The 21,050-nt window shown below is 42.4% G+C and overlaps 1 protein-coding gene across 2 annotated transcripts in view; it reads left to right on the top strand.

Annotated features, from left to right (window-relative positions):
* Positions 1–17,844, top strand: part of CHD1L (chromodomain helicase DNA binding protein 1 like) — a 56,287-nt gene extending 38,443 nt beyond the window's left edge. Inside the window, exons 15-23 of one of the 2 annotated variants that reach the window (XM_027866700.1) lie at positions 1,567–1,729; positions 5,975–6,120; positions 7,329–7,492; positions 8,283–8,488; positions 9,414–9,512; positions 11,560–11,630; positions 13,580–13,694; positions 14,868–14,976; positions 16,554–17,844. In XM_027866700.1, the coding sequence (XP_027722501.1) occupies positions 1,567–1,729; positions 5,975–6,120; positions 7,329–7,492; positions 8,283–8,488; positions 9,414–9,512; positions 11,560–11,630; positions 13,580–13,694; positions 14,868–14,976; positions 16,554–16,632 (1,152 nt within the window). In that variant the 3' untranslated portion in view covers positions 16,633–17,844. Of the gene's footprint in view, positions 1–1,566; positions 1,730–5,974; positions 6,121–7,328; positions 7,493–8,282; positions 8,489–9,413; positions 9,513–11,559; positions 11,631–13,553; positions 13,695–14,867; positions 14,977–16,553 lie in introns of those variants that run through there. The other variant, XM_027866701.1, reaches the window with a different exon arrangement.
* Positions 17,845–21,050: the final 3,206 nt, after the last annotated feature.

The raw sequence follows: 21,050 nt of genomic DNA, 5'->3' as shown, positions 1-21,050 counted from the left end.
CAAGTTGAACACAATGTCATGAGATTTGGGATAGAACCAGTGACTGAGCCTAGGCCCACCAAACTAGAACCAGGATGTGCCTGCTGCCAGGATCACCTACCAATGTTGACAAGGTTTCCTCTCTAAGTTACAGGTTGCCAGCTATTGGTCTAAGTGCTAGAATGTGGGTTCTCTGTTAAACTGCACTGCCATATTGTTGGGCTTTAAGCAGTGCCTTGGTTTCTGTCTATGTAAAAAGGCAATTGATTCAGCAAAAATGTGTGTTGAACACAAGTTGTATTCACATAATGCCTGAGTGTTGTATAGGACACAGAGATGTCCTACCTCTTTATAAGCAACTTCATTATTCTGAGGCTCGGTTTTCTTCTTTTTAAGATAAGGGCATTGGACTTCTTGGACTTAGTGTTTTCTGGAAACCACTCTGTAGACAGGTGTACAGGTCCAAGGCTAATCTGACTTCCCATTTTCACCTTTCTCTCCTTAGGTCCTTGGTCCCCAGGTTCTAAGCTAATGAGAACCACCCTATGAAGGCCATAGAGGGTGAAGTAGTCCAGAACAGGAAATTTAGATGATTGAGTAATCTTGAATATAGTTTTAAGTTTGGGAACAATGGTCTAGATCAGTGGTGTCAAACTCAAATAGAAACAGGGGCCACTGAACTGTAAACTCAAATAGAAACAGGGGCCACTGAACTGTAAACTCAGAAAGAAACAGGGGCCACTGAACTGTACATAAGGATCCTGCTGGACCACAGATTGACTTAGAAAAGCACCTGTTAGTATTTTTTATTGTTGTTCATTTGTTTTAGTCATGTCCAGCTCTTTATGACCCCATACAGGTTGGTTTTTTTTTGTTGTTTGTTTTTTTTTTTTTTTTGGCAAAGGTACTAGAGTAGCTTGCCATTTCCTTCTCCACCTCATTGTACATATGAGGAAATTAAGGCAAATAGGATTAAATGACTTGCCCAGGGTCACACAGCTAAAGTGCCTGAGGATAGATTTGAACTCAGGAAGATGAGTCTTCCTGACTCCAGGCCCAGTGCTCTGTGTACTATGGTACCACCTAGCTGTCCCAATATTAATATTATCTGCATTTTATTGTATTTTTATTTATTTGGTTAGATATTCCCCCATTTTATTTTAACCTGGTTAGGGGCCACACTGAGGAGTGTATGCAGTGTCTGTGAGCTGCATATTTGACACACTGAGACTAAGTGATCTACATAAGGTCTCTTTAGTTCTTCCATTCCATAATTCTATTATCTTTAACAGCCACGTCCAGAAGTATGAATGGCAAAATGCTATCTCTATTTTGTAGATGAAGAAATTGAATCTCAGGGGGGCTTTGATGTGCCCCAGGTTTCTGTCTAGTAAGTGACAGAGCCCAAGCTGTCTCCCAGGGGTCATGGCTTAGTGCAGGGCCATACCACCCCACCTTGCTTGAGCCCAGGCTTGGGGGGTGGGATGGAGGTATCAGGTGTGGCTCCCTGAAAGCCATCCTCCCCTTCTGGTGTGCCCGAGTACAGAGTCTAACACTTGGTCTTTTTATTTGCTTTCTCCGTGAAAGTTGAGTGAGATCCTCAAGTTTGGCTTGGATAAACTGCTCTCTTCCAAGGGAAGCAGCGTGGAAGAGATTGACCTGGAGTACATCCTGGGCAAAAGCAAGGATGGCAAGTGGACCGCAGATGCCTTCCCTGCTTCAGAAGAGGAAAGCCAAGACGAGGCCGAGAGTAAGTCCTGGAGTGTGGCGCGAACGAGTTGTCACCCTCCCAGCCCTGGAGCCTGAGCCTGGGGGTTACACATGCAAAGTAGACACGACCCCAGGGAACGGGGTGGGGGGGTTCCCTGTCATCGCTTGGGGGCAGCTCTGGAACATTTGCTGTCCCATAGGCACAACTCTGAAGTGCCTGCTGGTGCTTTTGTTTGAAAGGCCTTCGGTCTCCTCTCCACCAAATCCTCTACCTGCAGAACTGGTGCAAAGCACCATCTAGTCCCAACTCACCAAGAACCCTTCAGCATCCCCAACAAGTGAGCCTCCATGCTTCCTGTGAAGACCCGAATAAGGGGAAGCCTTTGCTTCTGGAGGCAGCCTGCTCACTGTTGAACGGAAACGCGTCCCATCCCAAAGTAGAGCAGACTGCCTTGAAGCAGAGCGCCCGTCATCACTGAGAGCGTTCGGAGGAGGCTGAAGGGCTCGTTTAAGATTTTATACGGGGGTGCCTGCTTGGGACTGGGAGGGAGTAGACAGCCACGGAGGCACCTTCCGAAGTCTTTGAAGTTCTGAGTCCGTGAGTGGTGCTCCACGAGTGACGCTCCAGAAATAATCCCCTTCCTGGGCTGCATTTCTAGAAGGTTGTTGTCCAGAGGGAGTGACGGTTACTGATCCCAGAGCGTCCTGCTTTGGCTCAAACACACCTAGCGTATGGGGCCAGTCCTGGAGGGCGCGTTTTAGGAGGGTCGTTGGCATGGTGGGGCATTTCCCAAATGAGGCCATTCAGAATCGTGTCATGGACGGGGGGACGGTTAAATGAATCACCAGTGATTACGCTGCGAAGCAGGGAGCCGTGAAGTCTGGCTTCAGAAATTCAAAGAGCCGTTGTGTGGAATAGGGGTTAGAAGTGTTCTCGGTAGCTCCAGGGGACATTGTGTGTGGAAGTTACTGTTGTTCTTCTGGTTGTTGCTCAGTGGCTTTTCAGTCGTGTCTGACTCTCCATGATCTCATTTGGGGTTTTCTTGGCAAAGATACTGGAGTGGTTTGCCATTTCCTTCTCCAGCTCATTTTACAGATGAGGTAACTGAGGCAAACAGGGTTAAGTGACTTGCCCAGGGTCACACAGCTAGTAAGTGTCTAAGGCTAGATTTAAAGTCAGTTCTTCCCTACTCCAGGCCCAGCGCTCTGTTCATGTGACCTCGCTGCCTTTAGGTTACAGACAGGCAGACTTTGACTCAACATAAGGAAGAATTTCCCAACAATGTCTGAAAATAACAACATGGGCTTTCTTTGGAGATAGTGAGTTCACCGTAACTTGAAAGTGTTCAAGCAAAGGCAGGATGGCTATTGGTTGTAATATTTATTAGGGAATCATGCATTTGGCAAGATATTGGAATGGATATCCTTTTAGGTGTTCTCTCCTTGTGAAATTTGAGCACAACAGTAAATAGTGTTTTTTATTTTCATTGATTCATGTTCCTCTATTGGTTTGTTCAGGTATGCATCACTGAACATTATACCAGACAAAGGGCTATTGAATATTTGTATAATCTTACAGACTACAACAAATAAATATATGTCTTCTATAAGTTCGTTTGAAAATTGGCTCTTTGAAAATTGAAAAGCCAGTGGTGGTTAGCTTCTAGGGTTGACTCCCATGTTTGTTAACAGGTCAGAAATTTGATTTTGCTGCCATAGAACTCCTTTCTATGTCCAAGGAACTCTTTGTATTGCACCACTTCTGTAACTTAGTAGGAAAGTTGTAGGGAATAGCCTGAGCCGTCTTGGCAGCTGGTCACGGGTCACTGGTCAACTAGTATCAGAGACAAGGGTTTGAACCCAGGTCGAGTCTTTCTGACCCCAGGCTCAAAATTCTGTCCCTATTCAACATTGCCTCTTGACCAACTCATCACGTAGCCAAACTGCTGTACACTGGCAGCAAAAAAAAAGTGAAAACAATGCGGTTGTACCAAGTGTGGTGTTACGTGCCTGTAATCACTGCTATGGGGAGATTGAGGCTGGTGGAGTGCTTGAGCTCCGGAGTTCAGAGCTGCACTTGGGCTGAGCTAATTGGGTGTCCACACTAAGTCAGGCATCACTGTGATGAGTCCCGGGGAATGGGGAACCAGGAGAGGTAAGCTGTCTCAAGTCAGAGAAGCAGAAGGTTAGAGCTTCCATGCCTTTCGGTGACGGGGTTGGGCTGGTGAGCTGCCTCAATGCGTCTCAAAAAAAAAAAAAAATCCAGTTGCAATGTAAGTGATTACATGAAACAGAAAAACAATTAAATTTAATAAGCTCTACTTTTCTATTTGTCTCGCTTTAGGAGAAACAAATTTGCAAGTTAGAAACTGTCTGCATCTTGGGAACTATGTGTTCGTCATGTTCGGCACTTCCTCGCCCTTTGTGTTTTCACTTGTTGATGGGGAGCTTTGTGGATGGTTCCTGTGCCGATTTAATTAGAGGGTGCCAATTAGAATTACAGCTGGGTGGGCTTGGTTACAAGTGTGAAGCAGTACCTCTCTTGGGAATGAAAATGTTTTGCTTTCTTAGTCCCTGGAGAAAACATACTTATAGCTGATTTTAGTGTGGCTATGGGTTAAACGTAGCATTCACTTGGCAAATTGTACTATTAAACATCGTCTGCTGTAGAATCATTATCTCTCAGCCTTGGTTCTCACACAGTAGAGAGTGGCACTCACCTCTCCTTCCACTGGGACTGTCGGTGTGGACTGACATGCACACTGTCAGCCATGGTTAGGTTGGGTTGTTTTGCTTACCTGTACTTTGGGGTTACAAGAGTGGGTTCTACTATGTGGGGCAATTGCTGGCAGGCTATACAGTATTTTAAAAAAAAGCATTATTAAAAACTTTAAAAAATAATAAAGTGCATAGGACTAGGAGTCAGAATATTCGGGTTCTAATCTCACCTTTTCCCACAAATTTAATGTGTGACCTTGGGCAAGTCATCTGACTTCCCTGGGCCTCAGTTTCCTCCTGCCTAAAATGGATATGTGTTCTTCTATGTAATCTCATAGGATTATTGTGAGAATCAAATACATCTAGGTGGTATGGTGGATAGAGTAAGAAGAAGACCTGAGTTCAAACTTGGTCTCAAATACTTAGCTAGCTGTATGACCCTGGGCAAGTCCCTTCATTTCTGTCTACCTTAGTTTCCTCCTCTGTGAAATGGGGATAAAAATAGCTCCTACCTCCCAGAGTTGTTGGGACGCTCAAATGAGGTAATATTTGAAAAGTGCTTTGGAAGCCTTAAATTGCTATATTTTGTTGTTCAGTTGTTTTTCCAGTCATGTCCAACTCTTCATGACCCTATTTGGGGGTTTTCTTGGCAGAGATACTGGAATGGTTTGCCATTTCCTTCTCCAGCTCATTTGACAGATGAGGAAATTGAGGCAAACAGAGTTAAAAGTGACTTGTCCAGGGTCACACAGCTATTAAGTATCTGAGGCCAGATCTGAACTGAGGAAGAGGAGTCTTCCCAATTCCCGGCCCAGCACTCTAGCTGTTTACCTCCCGAGCTGCCCAAGATTGCTATAGAAATTCTAGTTATTATTATTATCTAGGAATTTGCAAAGAGCTCGACAAGTATAAAGCATTGTCACTATCACTTTTAGCATTATCATTATTATTATTTCTTGGTCTCTGTGCATTCTGTGTTGGGGATCTCCCATTTCTTCTTAAGAGGTATCACTCCTCCAGTTTTACAGGAGGAAGGACACCCCGTTTAGACAGTTATATTCTAGTCCATATAAAAGCATATAAAAGCATACTTTGGCTGTCTAGTGAACTTTACAACACAGCGCGTTTTATCTTGTGGATCTTAATATCCCTGAGATTTGAGCTGTTATCTGTTGAATGGATGGTCCTTGGAGTCTCTGAGGAGCCCAGCAATCTATCCAAAGTCACTCCGAGAGTCCAGCCAGTGGACCAGAGAGTAAAATGCAGACCTTGTGAATCCTAATCCAGCCCTCTGGGCTGTCAGCCATGCTGTTTACATTCAAAAGCGCCATCAAGAGGTAATTGTCATAAAACATAAGCTCTAGTAAGTGAGAGTATGGTCCAAGGTTGAAATACCCTGCTCATATTACACAGGCAGGCTCCATTAGGAAACCAGATTCTTCGCTTATCTACATAGGTGCAGCTGGGTTCTCATGTTTCCCTCTGTCTTATCTCTTACGGAAATTAAGTTGTTTTTCTTTTGTTTCTAGCTTTTCTTCATTTATGGTTTTTGCTTGTTTTTTACAAGGTCATATGTATTTATATGAAGGTAAAGATTATTCTAAGGAGCCGAGTAAAGAAGACAGGAAATCATTTGAGCAACTTGTGGATCTTCAGAAAACCCTTTTGGATGAGATCAGTCAAGCGGGGAGAGCACTCCGAAATAAAGAGAGCGTGAGTTCCTCTGCTTTGGCAAAGGCTGAAGTCTTCTAAGCTACAGTTTAGAAGGAGAAAAACAGGATTCTGAAAATTGAAAATGAAGTGGGTGACAGGTTTTAGCTCTGTTATATTTGGAAGAGAGAAATTGGTTATCTTTATTTAAATGACTTTATTCAAATGACATACCATGTTTTACTGGGAGGTCAAAGTTCCAATGATCTAGAACATAGTGTAAAACCAAAAATGTGCAAAAAAACCCTCCGAACACTAAAGTTGCTATTATAAAAACCCTTGCCCCCTAAAATCCATGAACTTTACTCTGTAAGCTGGGCCCTCACCCATCGCTCAGAGACTATCTTCTTTTACTTTACCTACAATTCTAATCAGCATGACTATTAAATTTCCCAACCCCTAACAGGTTAGAAGTAGCATTTAGAAAGGAATGATGGTTGAAGTCAAAACACTAATAGTTTTGAAAAGCAGCAGCTGATAGCAGGATAGAAGATGTTAAAAAAATTAAAAGCACCATATTCTGATGCCCTGTAGCACAGGTACAAACAGCCCACTGAACCCCAGTAGTTTCTAAGGAAAGATAATCCTTTATTATAACTGATGAGCAGAGCGATACTATTGATTCATCAATAAAAGGTTAAATTATATTCGGTAACCTTAAAAAGTTAAGGAATGGCATAATATGTTGTAGAAATTTTCCAATAAAAAGAGTTAAAATTAAAAGGTTTCAGGTGTTAAAGGGTAAGCTTTGGTCATCTAGAAAATCTCCTTCTATTAAATGCCTCATTACTCAGTGATGTGAGATTGATGAGGTATGGCTATACTATCTTTGCTATTCTATCTGGTGTTTTGGCTGAATTTAACATTTTGGATAGAGAGACTCCCCTTGGTCCATCTGTTCTCCATTCCTTCCACCCCCCCCCCCCCCAACCCCCCCACAGCAACCCAGCAACAACTAAGCATCCTTTTGGCCGTAATTTTGGTACTCATCCGACATGTGTTTATAGTTAATATCGTCTCAGATCTCTATTTCTCATTTCTTGTCTTAAACTAGCGTAGACCTACTGTGCTCTGTGAAGTATTTGCCTTATTGCTCCTGAGTCAAAGCCACTGCATTTCAAAGATAAGAGAGATTCCTGTGGGCTCTGGGCCGTTCCTCAGGCTCCCACCTTGGTAAATAACCGCCGGTCTGTTTTCATCCTCATCTTCAGCCTCTCATCCCAGGACTTTTGGAAGGACCTACCAAAAGAAAACGTATCCTGAGCCAGGAAGAACTAGAAAGGAGACAGAAGAAAAGACAAGAGGCAGCAGCTAAGAGAGCGAGGTTGATAGAAGAGAAGAAGAGAAAAAAGGAAGAGGCGCAGCATAAGAAAAAGTATGCAGGTGTCCCGCAGCAGGCTCAGAGTCAAGCCTGCTGTGCTCTGACCTTAGGAGAAGGGAGCGCCATGATGCAGAGAATGATTGGTAGAGGACAAAGCACGTAGATAATTTTAGCCGCCGTCCTACTTGGGAAAGAGAGATTGAATAACTGCATTAAAAGACATAAAGGCAGGAATACCCTATTTAGCTCAGGGCCTTAGATGGTAGAGGAGTTTGCCAAGGGATTAGATTCTGTTGTATTCACCCACGAGTACGTGACAGTGCTATTTGTTCCAATTCTAAAGGTGCAGGACACTTCTGTGATGCTTTGGGACCCCATTGGTAGTAGGATAAGTGATTTCTTAAAGGTTGCACCAAAAATAGCTCTCAAAATCCAGTCTGCTTCAGCAAAATGGCCTGAATACTTTGGGGATGCTAGCTCAGGCATCCTGCTGAAACAGACAGATTTAAAGATTGTGTTGGTAATATCCTGACAAAAAGAAGTGAAGAAATTTATATAAACAGCCTTTTCTTCAGGTGTGTTTTTAAAGACCAGTGAGAAATGGAGATGGTAGGCACCATCTAAAGATGAATCATTTGGCTATTAGACATAGCAGTATTATTTCTTCTTTTACTTACTTGCAGGCAGACAATAAGGAATATCCTTTATCTGTACAGGTTTCTAGGATTGTCAGACAGCATTTGTGTTTGGCATTTATTATTAGTGAAAGAAGTGTGAAACAGGCCCTAGGGGAAAAACATGTCAGGGATTTAATTTGCTCTTTTCTTTCATGGATTTGTTTTAGGATGGCATGGTGGGAGTCAAACAATTACCAGTCATCCTGCCTGCCCTCTGAGGAAAGTGAAACAGAGGAAGTTGAGGAAGGAAATGATGAGAGCGACATCGAATTCAGTTATGAAGATCAAGACCCGATTTCGATCAATTATGTTAGTGGGGATGTCACCCACCCCCAGGCAGGAGCAGAGGATGCCATCATTGTTCACTGCATAGGTATGGAAAAAGCAGGGTATATGTGTGTGTGTTGGGGTGGGGTGGGGGGATCCCCCCACTTCTTTATCATACAGACCACTGGTGAAATAGAGAGATCAAGTGGTTCTGGGTAGAACCCTGAAAGGATGCCAATGACTCTGCTGCAGCTATTGGCTCAGTTTGTCATGTGGAGATTGCGTCCCTCTCCTGTTGTCTAGTCTCTGTCCCCTACCAAAAGGGGCAAAAAAAAAAAACCAAAACCCTGTTTGAGTAAAATGCTCATTATATTTTTTGGGTGGTTGAAAAAAATGGAGCATTTTTTTGTGGACTTTGGGAACGGACTGGTTGTCAGGTTGAATTATTACAAGGTCTTTCCCCCCTTCTGCTACTACTTACTCCTAGCCCCATGACTGGGAAAGGGGGTGCCTGTTTTGATAATTATTCAATAAGAATATGAGATTGGAGTACCAAGAGCCTATCTAAATACTACTTGCCAACTTGGCATTGATCCAGCTTGACCTTCTGGGCAGAAACCATTGGTTTGTTCAACAATCCTAGATTCACTCTCAGCCAATCAGGAAGCCTCCTAGTTGAAGGCAAATATTAGTATTCTAACCATGCTTTCCTTATTGATTCATAAGTAACTGCACCCTTTCTTGATCATGGAAGGCACAAGGAAATAGAAGCCCTTACAAGATCCTGTTACGGTCTTTCCCAAAGTCACCTCTTTCCCAGGGGGATTTTGAAGTACAGGTTTCTAGGACATCTGGCAAGAGTCCAAGTCTAAACATTGGGCTGGAAACCAACCCAGCACCCATAGGAGATCACGCCTCTCTCTGGAAGGGAAGGACGTTGCTTACTGTGAGCCCATTAGAAGTGAGGTTGTGTCTGTGGGGGATTTGACTTCATTTTCCATTAATGACCGGTCCCTCTCTCTCCCCACCAGACGATTCTGGACGCTGGGGCAGAGGTGGCTTGTTCACAGCCTTAGAAGTTCGATCAGCCGAACCAAGGAAAATATACGAACTGGCAGGGAAGATGAAGGGTAAGAAACAAAGAGAAAAGAACCAGGTATACCGTAAAGCTGAAGGAGCCCCCAGGAAGCAGCTTGCTGTACTAGGGAAAGAACACTGAGCTGGTGTTGGGGAATCAAGAGCTCTCCCGGGCTCTAGTTCTAGTTCCACTTCTTACTTGCTCTGTGACCTTGGACCTCTTCATCACTGTATCCTCATCTGTAAAATGGGGATGATCATGCTTGGTCTGCTTCATAAGACTCTGATGACATCTTGAACCAGAGTGGATTTGAAAATGCTTTGAAATGTAGTAGTCTGAGGTCGAGAATTAGATCGGGAAATGTCTTGAATTCTAGGCTAGGGAGTATGGCCTTTAATTGGCAGGCAGAAGGGAGCTATTGAGGCATCTTGGTCAGAAGATTTATGTGAGTGGACCTGTGCACAAGAAAGATGAACCTGGCAGTGATTTGAAGGGAGGACTGATGTGCAGAGGAGACTGGAATCAGTTAGGGTTCTGATGCAGTAGTTTCAGGCAAATGATTGTATGGGCCTTGGCAATTGAATGAATATGGCCGGGTCACAGGGAGAGGGAAGAATGAGTCAAAGATAATGCCAAGGTTTCAAGCATTTGGGAAAGGGTGACTGAATGGTGCTGTCAGTGACAGAAATAGGGTAGTTAAAAGGAGAAGCAGGTTTTGAGGGAAGGAGGACAAGTTGAGTTTTAGACAGGCTGAGTTTGGGGCACTGGCAAGAAATCCAGGTAGAAGTGTCCGGCTGGTGGTTGAAACTATGGGTCTGGAGAGTTTAATTCCTGGAGATACAGATCTGCGAGGTATCCACGTAGAGAAGATAAGTGCCTCAGGGGAAGCAGGTGAGATTATCACAAGAGACCTTTGAGAGGGTGTTTTGTGTTAGGGTAGAACCTTTGGGAATACCTGCATAACAATGTCGAGAAAAGGAGCCATGACCATCTTTGTGGGGGATACAGAAAAGCATGGGGCATGATCCCCCAGGGAGCTGGGCCAGTTCAGAAGCCAAGACGTACAAATATAAAAGCTTAAATTACCCCCAAAAGAAGGTATTCCACTGAGTACCAGGAGAATGGCTTCTATCATCCCAGAGGAGGAGACATTACTCACTTCAGGCTGGAGGGGTGAGGGAAGACTAGGCCTCTGGGATGGTCAGTGAAGGTGGGAGAGTTTTAGGTGGCAAAATGGCAGAAGCCAAGGCAGAGAAGTGAGAGAGCACAAGCAGAGAAGTCTGGCAGGTTCAGAAGGAAGCACACTGTGGGCCAGTGGGATAACTGGGAGAGGTAAGTTTGGTCTAGGCTGTGGTGGGCCTTCAACACTGATCTGAAGACTGTGAATTTTGTCCTGTAGTAAATGAGTAACCACTGTTATACTCAGAACAAAGGACTGACATCAGAAGGGTGCTTTAAAACAATGGTGTTCAACTCAAAAAGGCACCACATGTTGACTTAGAAAACCACAAATTAATATTATCTATGTGATATTGAATTTTTTTTATTTTGTTGGACATTTCCCATTTACATTTTAATCTGGTTCAGGGAGCTATACTGGGATTTAGGGGTGAGTTTGGTACCTACTTTAAAACATTTATGCAGCATGGATTATCCATGGCAGAGAGACTAGTGAAAGGGAGACCAACGGAGAGAGGGTGGCATCAACCTTAAGAGTGAGGCGACAGGGGGCAGCTTGGTGGCGCAGTGGATAGAGTACCAGCGCTGAAGTCAGGAGGACCTGAGTTCAAATCCGGCCTCAGACCAAACACTTGACACTTACTAGCTGTGTGACCCTGGGCAAGTCACTTAACCTCAATTGCCTTTAAAAAAAAAAAAAGAGTGAGGCGACAAGTCTCTGGACTAGAGTGGGGACAGTGGGACTAAGAAGGTATGGAATGTAGGAGACATTTTGAAAAAAGACTTGACAAAACTTGGGCGTTTACTGGATGTGAGGGTGGAAAAATAGAAGAATCAAACATTAAAGGACTTTTGTGCGGAACTGTTTCCTATTCTGATGGCTAATTCAATGGATTTAATGCTCTGTGGTTTATGCGCAGATCTGAAACTGGGAGGAGTCCTTTTATTCCCTATTGATGACAAGGAGTCTAGAAGCAAAGGACAGGACTTGGTAAGTATCCTGTCATCTCTTATTTTTTAATTTTGGAGACCAGTATGGAGTTCTGGGAGATTTGGAGAACTCTCATAAAATACATTGTGAGAGCATGGGTTGGGTTTAAATGATTAAAATTAAAAATGTTATCAAGACGTGATTTTCCAGCCAGAATCATGAATGTCAATGTGATTCTCCTCTTTGTTTCGGGGGAGGCGTGGGCAGTTCACATTCCTAGAAACAAAAATGGAAAAAACTTACTCATTACTTAACACTGCTACACACCAAGATTCTAACCTTTGAGCCTTAAATGAGCATTTCTTTCTCATCCATCACTGTGCTAAGCATAGGGATACAAACAAAGGCAAAAATATGGCCCCTGCCTTCAAGGAGCCTACATTCTAATGGGGGAGGTAACCAGTAGATAACAAGGTACATACAGAGAGATGGAGAGTAGATAGAAGGTCATCTCAGTGGGTTAGGCGCACTTAGTGGCGGGGAGGGGAAGGGCAGACATATGGGGTAGGGCCACCTGCAGAAGGTGGGGTTTGAGCCAAGTCTCAAAGGAAGCCACGCAAATGAGGCAGAGATGAGGAGGGAGGGCATCCCAGGTGTCGAGAACCTAACTGCAAAGGAACAAAGATGGGCACTGGAGTGTCACATGGGAGAGATGGTACCTAGAACAGTGTTGCTGGATCATAGAGTGCATAGAGGGGAGTGAGGTGTGAGGAGACTGGAAAGGCAGGAATGAGCCAGGTCATAAAGAGCTTTAAATGCCAAAGACAGGAATCGCCATTTTATCTTGTAAGTAAGAGGCAGTCTTTGGAGATCACCGTGAGAAGGGAGAGATGATCAGGTCATTGCCTTAGTGGCCGAGTGGAGGACCGGTTAGAGTGGGGAGAGGTGTGAGGCAGGCTAGGCTCGGGGGTGGTGGCTGTGTAAGGGGGGAGAAGGGAATGTGTAGGGGAGATACTGTGAAGGTGGGATCGACAAGACCCAGCAGAGAATTGGATATGTGGGTTGAGTGAAGAGTTGAGAACGCTGAGGTTGCAGGCCTGGTGCCTACGAAGATGGGGGTGCCCTAGCACTGTTAGGGTCGTTCAAAAGAGGGAGCATTTTGGGGAGAAAGAGAACGAATTCTGTTCTGGATAGGTTGAGTTCGAGGTGCCTCTGGGCAGCCAGTCTGAGATTTCCAAAAGGCAATTTGGGGACGTGGGAGAGACTAGCACTGGGTATGTAGCAATGGGAATTATCTGCATGGAGATGATAATTGAACCCACTGGAGCCGATGCAATCACCAAGCAAAGTAGTATAGAGTGAAAAGAGAAGAGCGTCTAGGACAGAGCCTTGGGGCATGACCTGGAGGAGGATCCAGCAAAGGAGGCTGAGAAGGAGCGGTCAGACCTAGAGAGGAGAGAGTTTGCAGGAGGAGATGATGATCAGCAGTGACGAGTGCTGTCACCCAGGATATTTGTCAACCCAGCTCAAGGAGAGCTTGGCTTTCCTGATTTTGGTGGCCTGTGTGGCTGCCCTCAGAGCAGCTTCCCCATATCACCCTAATGAAGCTGCTCCCAGGAAATAGAGAGCGGTTTATCCGGGGCAGCCACCGGCCCATTCTGTGGCTGTATCCCTCTGCGAGCATCATGGGCAGGCTGAGAAGAGAGTGATGCTGCCTGCCATATTAGCCGTATCTCCACCAGATGGCCCAGAGTACTCAAGACTGTTCTGCCTTCCTGTTTCTGCTTTTAATGGTTATCCTGAAAGGGGGGAGGGGAGGAACTGTGATTGATCTCAAAGCAGGATAAGTAAGGAGAGATAGGGGCAGGGGTGATGCAGTTGCAGATGAGGCGGGGAATTTGGAACATTCAAAAGAGACCAAACCAAAACGATGGGCAGCCACTCCCCCGGAGTCAGGTGCTGTGTCTACACTCCCCTTTGCAGTGCTGTCTGTGGGCTTTTCTGTCTAGTTGGCATTGATCGTGGCCCAGCACCGGGATCGCTTCAACGCCTTGTCTGGTATCAAGATGGCGGCACTGGACGAGGGTTTGAAAAAGATATCTTTAGCTGCGAGGAAAAAGAAGGGTGAGTGTGTTTATACTGGTGTTTTAATAATATTTGTATTTCTGTTCTCTGAGTAAAGCAGGCTTAGTGTACACGTGTATAATAAGGCCCACTCCTCATTCATGGTAGAGTTAAACCTTGGGGCCAGGGAACAAGCCGGGAACATACCTGACATCACCCCAAGGTGCTTTCATGTTTATTGTTTTATAGAAGCCTCAAAGCAACCCTTCAAAATACTTTTATCCCCATGTTACAGAACAGAGGACTGAGGCACAGAGATAAAGTGTGAGCCCAGGGTCTCACGCCGAGTTAGTGGCAAAGCCAGAATTAGAATCCCAGGCTTCGGATTTCAGCCTAGTTTTTTTTTTTTTCCCCTCCATTGCAGACCCCTGCCTCTTAAAGCAATTTTTCCACATTCAAAAATCTAGAACCTTTAAGCCACTCTGCCCCCATGTCATGAAATGAGGGGAATGGGACAAGTTTTCTGTAACTCATTTGTGGGTACTGGGAGCATTAGATTCCCCTTAGTATTATTTTGACCACAAAAAAGTACATGATAGAATGACAGTAATGTAGATATTAAGCCTGACGGCAAATCTTCGAAGCAAACTCATGACTAATTAAATCTGGCTTCTGTGGATGTATCTCTCACACTTGGTTGAGTTGATTGACTCGTAAGAAAATCACTGTGTATTTTAGTTAACATCTCCCACTTTATTTCTGGTAGCACATTGAGTTTCCAGTGCCATACAGACTTATTTCTGGGTTTAGAGAGTCCACCTTGGAAGCAGTAAAAAAAAGCATGATTTCCCCCATTAAATTCTCTTCCAAAATGTTAGAGGAGTTACCTGTATCATCAGGGTCAGTTCCTCATAGGCATGAATGAAGCATGCTGTGATCATGTAAATGTCTGTCCACAGGACACCAGACAGTGACCTTTTTTTTTTTTTAAAGGCAATTGGGGTTAAGTGACTTGCCCAGGGTCACACAGCTAGTAAGTGTCAAGTGTTTAGTCCGAGGTCAGATTTGAACTCAGGTCCTCCTGACTTCAGGGCTGGTGCTCTATCTACTGAGCCACCTAGCTGCCCCGAAAGTGACTCTTATAGTGTGGTTTATCACCTCTGACATAGACTGCACATCTATTAATCAACCTCAGATGAATTGACTTATTCAGATTTATTTGTTCTTTTGTAGCGAGTGTCCATCTTCCACGCATTGGACATGCTACCAAAGGGTTTAACTGGTATGGTACAGAGCGCCTCATACGGAAACATTTAGCAGCAAAAGGTGTCTCAACTTATGTGTATCCTTTCACTTGGTCATTATGAGTACTTGTTCTTCAGAGATGAAAACAGTGTCATCCAATTGGCAAACATAATGCAAATTATTTCTATTGAAGGAGATGATATAGTGTGCATATTTGTTAAAAAGTCAGTTAGTGAAAATTACATATTGTGTCAGTATCCAAACAATGCCCTACAAATTAAAATGGAATTTTCAGTGCTCTACAGAATGAGCCATTTGTGGTCCATCTGTAGGCCTCATTCCTGCTGAGTCTTTCTGTGATTTCTAGCAGCTGAGCTGGTCACTCAGAAATTGCAGCACTGTCAGGGTAGAAAATTCTGCATTTGAAAATGGTGTGGTTATATCAGAATCATCTTCTTATTCTCCAGGAGAGAAACCAGAAAGCGTCTTCTGACTTGGAAATGTGTAGGTGGTGTGTCATGGACCTCTCAGGCATAAACAACTAAACCAAATATGAGGTTAGGGTTGGGGGAGAGATATGGGGTTCAGTGGAGGGGGACTTAAACCAACCTTCATCATCTTGGACTTCAGTGCTTTGGACAGGTGTTGAACATTATGTTTACCAGAGGGAAAGATGGCAGAGCGAGTTTCATATTGGGGGGAAAAATCAGACTTACAGTACTATATTTAAAAGTGAAAGGAATTAAGACAGTTGATATTCATGTCTCCTAAGCTGTTGTTCTTGAGGCATTTGTGTCTGACTCTTTGTGACCCCATTTGGGGTTTTCTCAGCAGATATACTACAGTGGTTTACTGTTTCCCTCTCCAGCTCATTTGACAGATGAGGAAACTGAGGCAATCAGGGTTAAGTGACTTGCCCAAGGTCACACAGCTAGTAAGGGTTAAGTGTCTGAGGCTGGATTTGAACTCAGGTCCTCCTGACTCCAAGGTCAGAGCTCTATTCACTGCACCACCTAGCTGCCCCCTCCTCAATCCAGTATTAAGAAGGAGCAGAGAGTTCTATCAAACTACTCCATAGAGTCAGAGTACATATCCTTTTACTCAGGATAGTTAAACCGTTAGAAAACTCACCAAAGAGATTCATGTGCCTTTCAGTTCACTATAAAAAATGATTTCAGTGCACAAGATAGACTTTAGAGGCCTGAGTACTTTCTTAATGAAAGATGGCAACTCCTCCGTAACTTAGAATATAATCTTTCAGAGTTGCCACTGCCAAAAAATTTGTCACCCGAGAGCCAGCCTTGTGATGAGCTTTTCTGAACTTGGGTTTGTCCTCAGGTAACAGACATACGGTCTGTCACTGGACCTGTCCTCCACTCCTTTCCAGCTTAGTAACACTTGCTGGACCTTGTAGTGTCTTAGCAAAGGGTATTAGAACCCACAGTTACCGGCACGCCACAATGAGGCATCAGAATGCAATTTAATCCATAATAGTAGTAGTAAGTACTGATAACAGATGCCAGTAATAATTATGATAAGTTAAATTAAAAGGAGAGTGAGGAGGAGTCATCATTTTGGAGAGGGTTCCAGAATCTCCTACCTAAAACACAGGTTGGTTTTGTTATATTCTTATATTACATTTTGCACCATTTCTTCCTTGACAACCTTTATCAGATATTACTTTCCTAGGAATAAAGGCCTTTCTACTTACTCACAACCATCTACATCATCCACTGCGGCTGTGGTGCCGTGACACTTGCCTGAGCCCCAAGGTCTCTTTCTGAAAAGAATAGTAAGACAAGCCATGACCTGTCAGGGGCTGCTGAAGAATGTTTCCGGAAGAAATCAAAATTATCTGGACTGCTGAAATATTTTATTTTACAAATTCTAAATTGTCTCTATTCTGACTTTGTGTTTGTAATGTAGAAGTGCACAACCTATTAGGGGAAACTCTGTTGGCAATTTGCTAGGGGCCCATATTCAGCACTTCATTTCCATAAGCATTTGCATACTTTACATACATTTTGCTACTTTAAAGTTGCCCTCATTTTCTTTTTATCCTTCCTTTCTAACTGTTTTCCCATCCATTGCTGGAATTTCCTCGGAGAGACAAAGGTAGAGAAAGAAGTTGTAGGAGATGGGAGAGACATTTAGGGCGCCATTTTCATGGCTTCCTCTGCTTCTGTCTGGAGCATTGTGCTTAGGCGACACCGGCACAGATCTCTTCTGTTGCCCACCTTTACCTTTGCAGTTATTTCTGCCTATGGAGATGTCCCTTGAATGATCAAGTATCTGGTCACCCCATACAGTCCACATTCACTGTATGATTTTGTAAATGATGAGATAGTCACAAAGGCTAATGTGAGCCCGAGTTCCACTAACAGAAGCAGACAGCCCAAGGAAGGAGATGCTTCTGCTGAGCTCTGCCACGCTCAGGCCGTATCTGGAGCCTCATGTTCTGTTCTGGCCCCACACTTTAGGAAAGACCTCAGCAAGCTAGAAGAAGAGCGAGACTAGGATGGTGAGACCACTGGAGACCATCCCGTGAGTGGATCATTTGAAGGAAGTGGGGATGTCTGCTCTAGAGAAGAGGTTTCAAACTTGATTTGCTTGGCCCTAGAGGGCAAAGCTAGGGGCAATAGTTGGAAGTCACAGAAAAGCAAATAAGGCTTGATGTAAAACAAACCTTCCAGAAGCGAATGGGCTGCCTCAGGAGGTCTTGGAATTCCCCATCACTGGAAGTCTTTAAGCAGAGGCTCCTTGACCACTTCTAAAAAATGTTGTGGAGGGATTCCTGTTTAGGTGGGGGTTGGACTAAATGGTCTCCAGGGGTTCTTTCCAAATCTGAGATTCTGTGAAAAACTACAAAGTTCTGAGAAAAGAGGTTTTGCTTAAGGAGGTGAATAGAACATTAGAAAAGTTAGGTATGATAGACCTCTGGAGAAAACTGAATGGGCATAGAAAGGAATATACTTTTTTCTTGGCGGTACATGGCACATACACAAAAATTGACCTTGTACTAGGGCATAAAAACTTCACAATCCAGTGCAGAAAGGCAGAAATATTAAATGCATCCTTTTCAGATCATGATGCAATAAAAATTATATGTAATAAAGGGCCATGGAAAGATAGACTAAGAATTAGTTGGAAACTAAGTAATCTAATCCTAAAGAGTGAATGGGTCAAACAACAAATCATAGAAACAATAACTTCATTCAAGAGAATGACAAATGAGACAACATACCAAAACTTATGGGATGCAGCAAAAGCAGTTCTTAGGGGAAGTTTTATATCTTTAAATACTTACATAAATAAAATAGAAAAAGAGGAGATCAATGAATTGGGCATACAACTAAAAAAACTAGAAAAAGAACAAATTAAAAATCCTCAATTAAACACCAAATTAGAAATATTGAAAACCAAAGGAAAATTAATAAAATTGAAATTAAGAAAACTATTGAACTAATAAATAAAACTAAGAGCTGGTTTTATGAAAAAACCAATAAAATAGATAAACCTTTGGTTAATCTAATTTAAAAAAAGAAAGAAGAAAACCAAATCACTAGTATCAAGAATGACAAGGGTGAAGCTACCACCAAGGAAGAAGAAATTAAAACAACAATTAGGAATTATTTTGCCCAACTATATGCCAACAAATTTGACAATCTTAGTGAAATGGATACATATTTACAAAAAAATAAATTGCCCAGATTAACAGAAGAGGAAGTAAAATACTTAACCCCATCTCAGAAAAAGAAATTGAACAAGTCATTGATGAACTCCCTAGGAAAAAATCTCCAGGGCCAGATGGATTTACATGCGAATTCTATCAAACATTTAAAGAACAATTAATTCCAATACTATATAGACTATTTGGGAAAATAGGTAAAGAAGGAATCTTACCAAATTCTTTTTATGATACAAATATGGTGCTGATACCTAAACCAGGAAGAGTCAAAACAGAAAAAGAAAATTATAGACCAATTTCTCTAATGAATATAGATGCAAAAATTTTAAACAAAATATTAGCAAATAGATTACAGCAACTTATCATATGAGTAATACATTATGACTAGGTAGGATTTATACCAGGAATGCAGGGCTGGTTCAATGTAAGGAAAACTATCAGCATAATTCATCATATCAACACCAAAACTAACAGAAACCACATGATCATCTCAATAGATGCAGAAAAAGCTTTTGACAAAATACAATACCTATTCCTATTAAAAACACTAGAGAGCATAGGTATGAATGGAGTCTTCCTTAAAATAATAAATAGCATCTCTCTAAAACCTTCAGCAAGCATAATATGTAATGGGGACAAGCTAGAAGCATTTCCAATAAGATCGGGAGTGAAACAAGGATGTCCATCATCACCACTGTTGTTCAATATCGTACTGGAAACGTTAGCTTTAGCAATAAGAGAAGAAAAAGACATTGAAGGCATTAGAATAGGCAGAGAAGAAACAAAGCTGCCACTCATTGCAGATGACATGATGTTATACTCAGAGAATCCCAGAGAATCAAGTAAAAAACTACTTGAAATAATAAACAACTTTAGCAAAGTTGCAGGCTATAAAATAAACCCACATAAATCATTGGCATTTCTATATATTACCAACCAAGCCCAACAGCAAGAGATAGAAAGAGAAATTCCATTTAAACTTACTATAGACATTATAAAATATTTAGGAGTGTACCTCCCAAAACAAACCCAGGGACTCTATGAACACAATTACAAAACACTTTTCATGCGAATGAAGTCAGATCTAAATAATTGGAAAAACATCAGTTGCTCATGGGTAGGCTGAGCTAATATAATAAAAATGACAATTCTACCTAAGCTAATTTACCTATTCAGTGCCATACCAATCAAACTACCAAAAAATTATTTTATAGAGTTAGAAAAAATTATAACAAGATTCATTTGGAAGAACAAAAGGTCCAGAATATCAAGAGAACTAATGAAAAGAAATGCAGGGGAAGGTGGCCTAGCCATTCCAGATCTTAAATTGTATTATGAAGCAGCAATCATCAAAACTGCTTGGTACTGGCTAAGGAATAGAGTGGTGGATCAGTGGAATAGGTTAAATATGCAAGACACAGTAGTCAGTGACTATAGTAATCTATTATTTGATAAACCCAAAGACCCCAGCTTCTGGGATAAGAACCCACTCTGAAAAAAACTCTTGGGAAAACTGGAACAGAGTATGGCAGAAACTTGGCATAGACCAAAATCTCACATCATATACCAAAATAAAGTCTAGATGGGTTCATGATTTAGATATAAAGGCTGATACTATAAGCAAACTGAGAGAGCAAGGAATAGTTTACCTGTCAGATCTATGGAGAAAAGAAGAATTCATGACCAAACAGGAGATAGAGAACATTATGAAAAGCAAAATAGATAATTTTGATTACATTAAATTGAAAAGTTTTTGCACAAACAAAGCCAATGCAACTAAGATTAGAAGGAAGGTAAAAAATTGGGAAAGAATTTTTACAACCAGTCTCTCTGATAAGGGCCTCATTTCTAAAATATATAGAGAATTAAGTCAAATTTATAAGAATACAAGCCATTCCCCAATTGATAAATGGTCAAAGGATATGAACAGAGAGTTCTCAGATGAAGAAATTAAAGCCATCTATAGTCATATGAAAAAATGCTCCAAATCACTATTGATTAGAGAAATGCAAATCAAAACAACTCTGAGGTACCACATCACACCAATCAGAATGGCCAACATGACAAAACAGGAAAATGATAAATGTTGGAGAAAATGTGGGAAAATTGGAACACTAACGCATTGTTGGTGGAGTTGTGAAATGATCCAACCATTTTGGAGAACAATTTGGAACTATGCCCAAAGGGCTATAAAAATGTGCATACCCTTTGACCCAGCAATAACACTTCTAGGGCTATATCCCACTTCTAGGGCTATATCCCAAAGAGATCACACAAATGGGAAAAGGACCTATATGTACAAAAATATTCATAGCAGCTCTTTTTGTGGTGGCAAAGAATTGGAAATTGGGAGGATACCCATCAATTGGGGAATGGCTGAGCAAGTTGTGGTATATGAATGTGATGGAATACTGTTGTGCTATAAGAAACGATGAACAGGCTGACTTGGGAAAAACCTGCAAAGACTTGTATGGTCTGATGTT

This window comes from Vombatus ursinus, unplaced genomic scaffold, assembly GCF_900497805.2.
Source record: "Vombatus ursinus unplaced genomic scaffold, bare-nosed wombat genome assembly UNPS02014782.1, whole genome shotgun sequence".
Classification (NCBI taxonomy): Eukaryota; Metazoa; Chordata; class Mammalia; order Diprotodontia; family Vombatidae; genus Vombatus; species Vombatus ursinus.
Note: the sequence above shows the minus strand (reverse complement) of the source record. Positions and strands in the feature narration are given on the sequence as shown.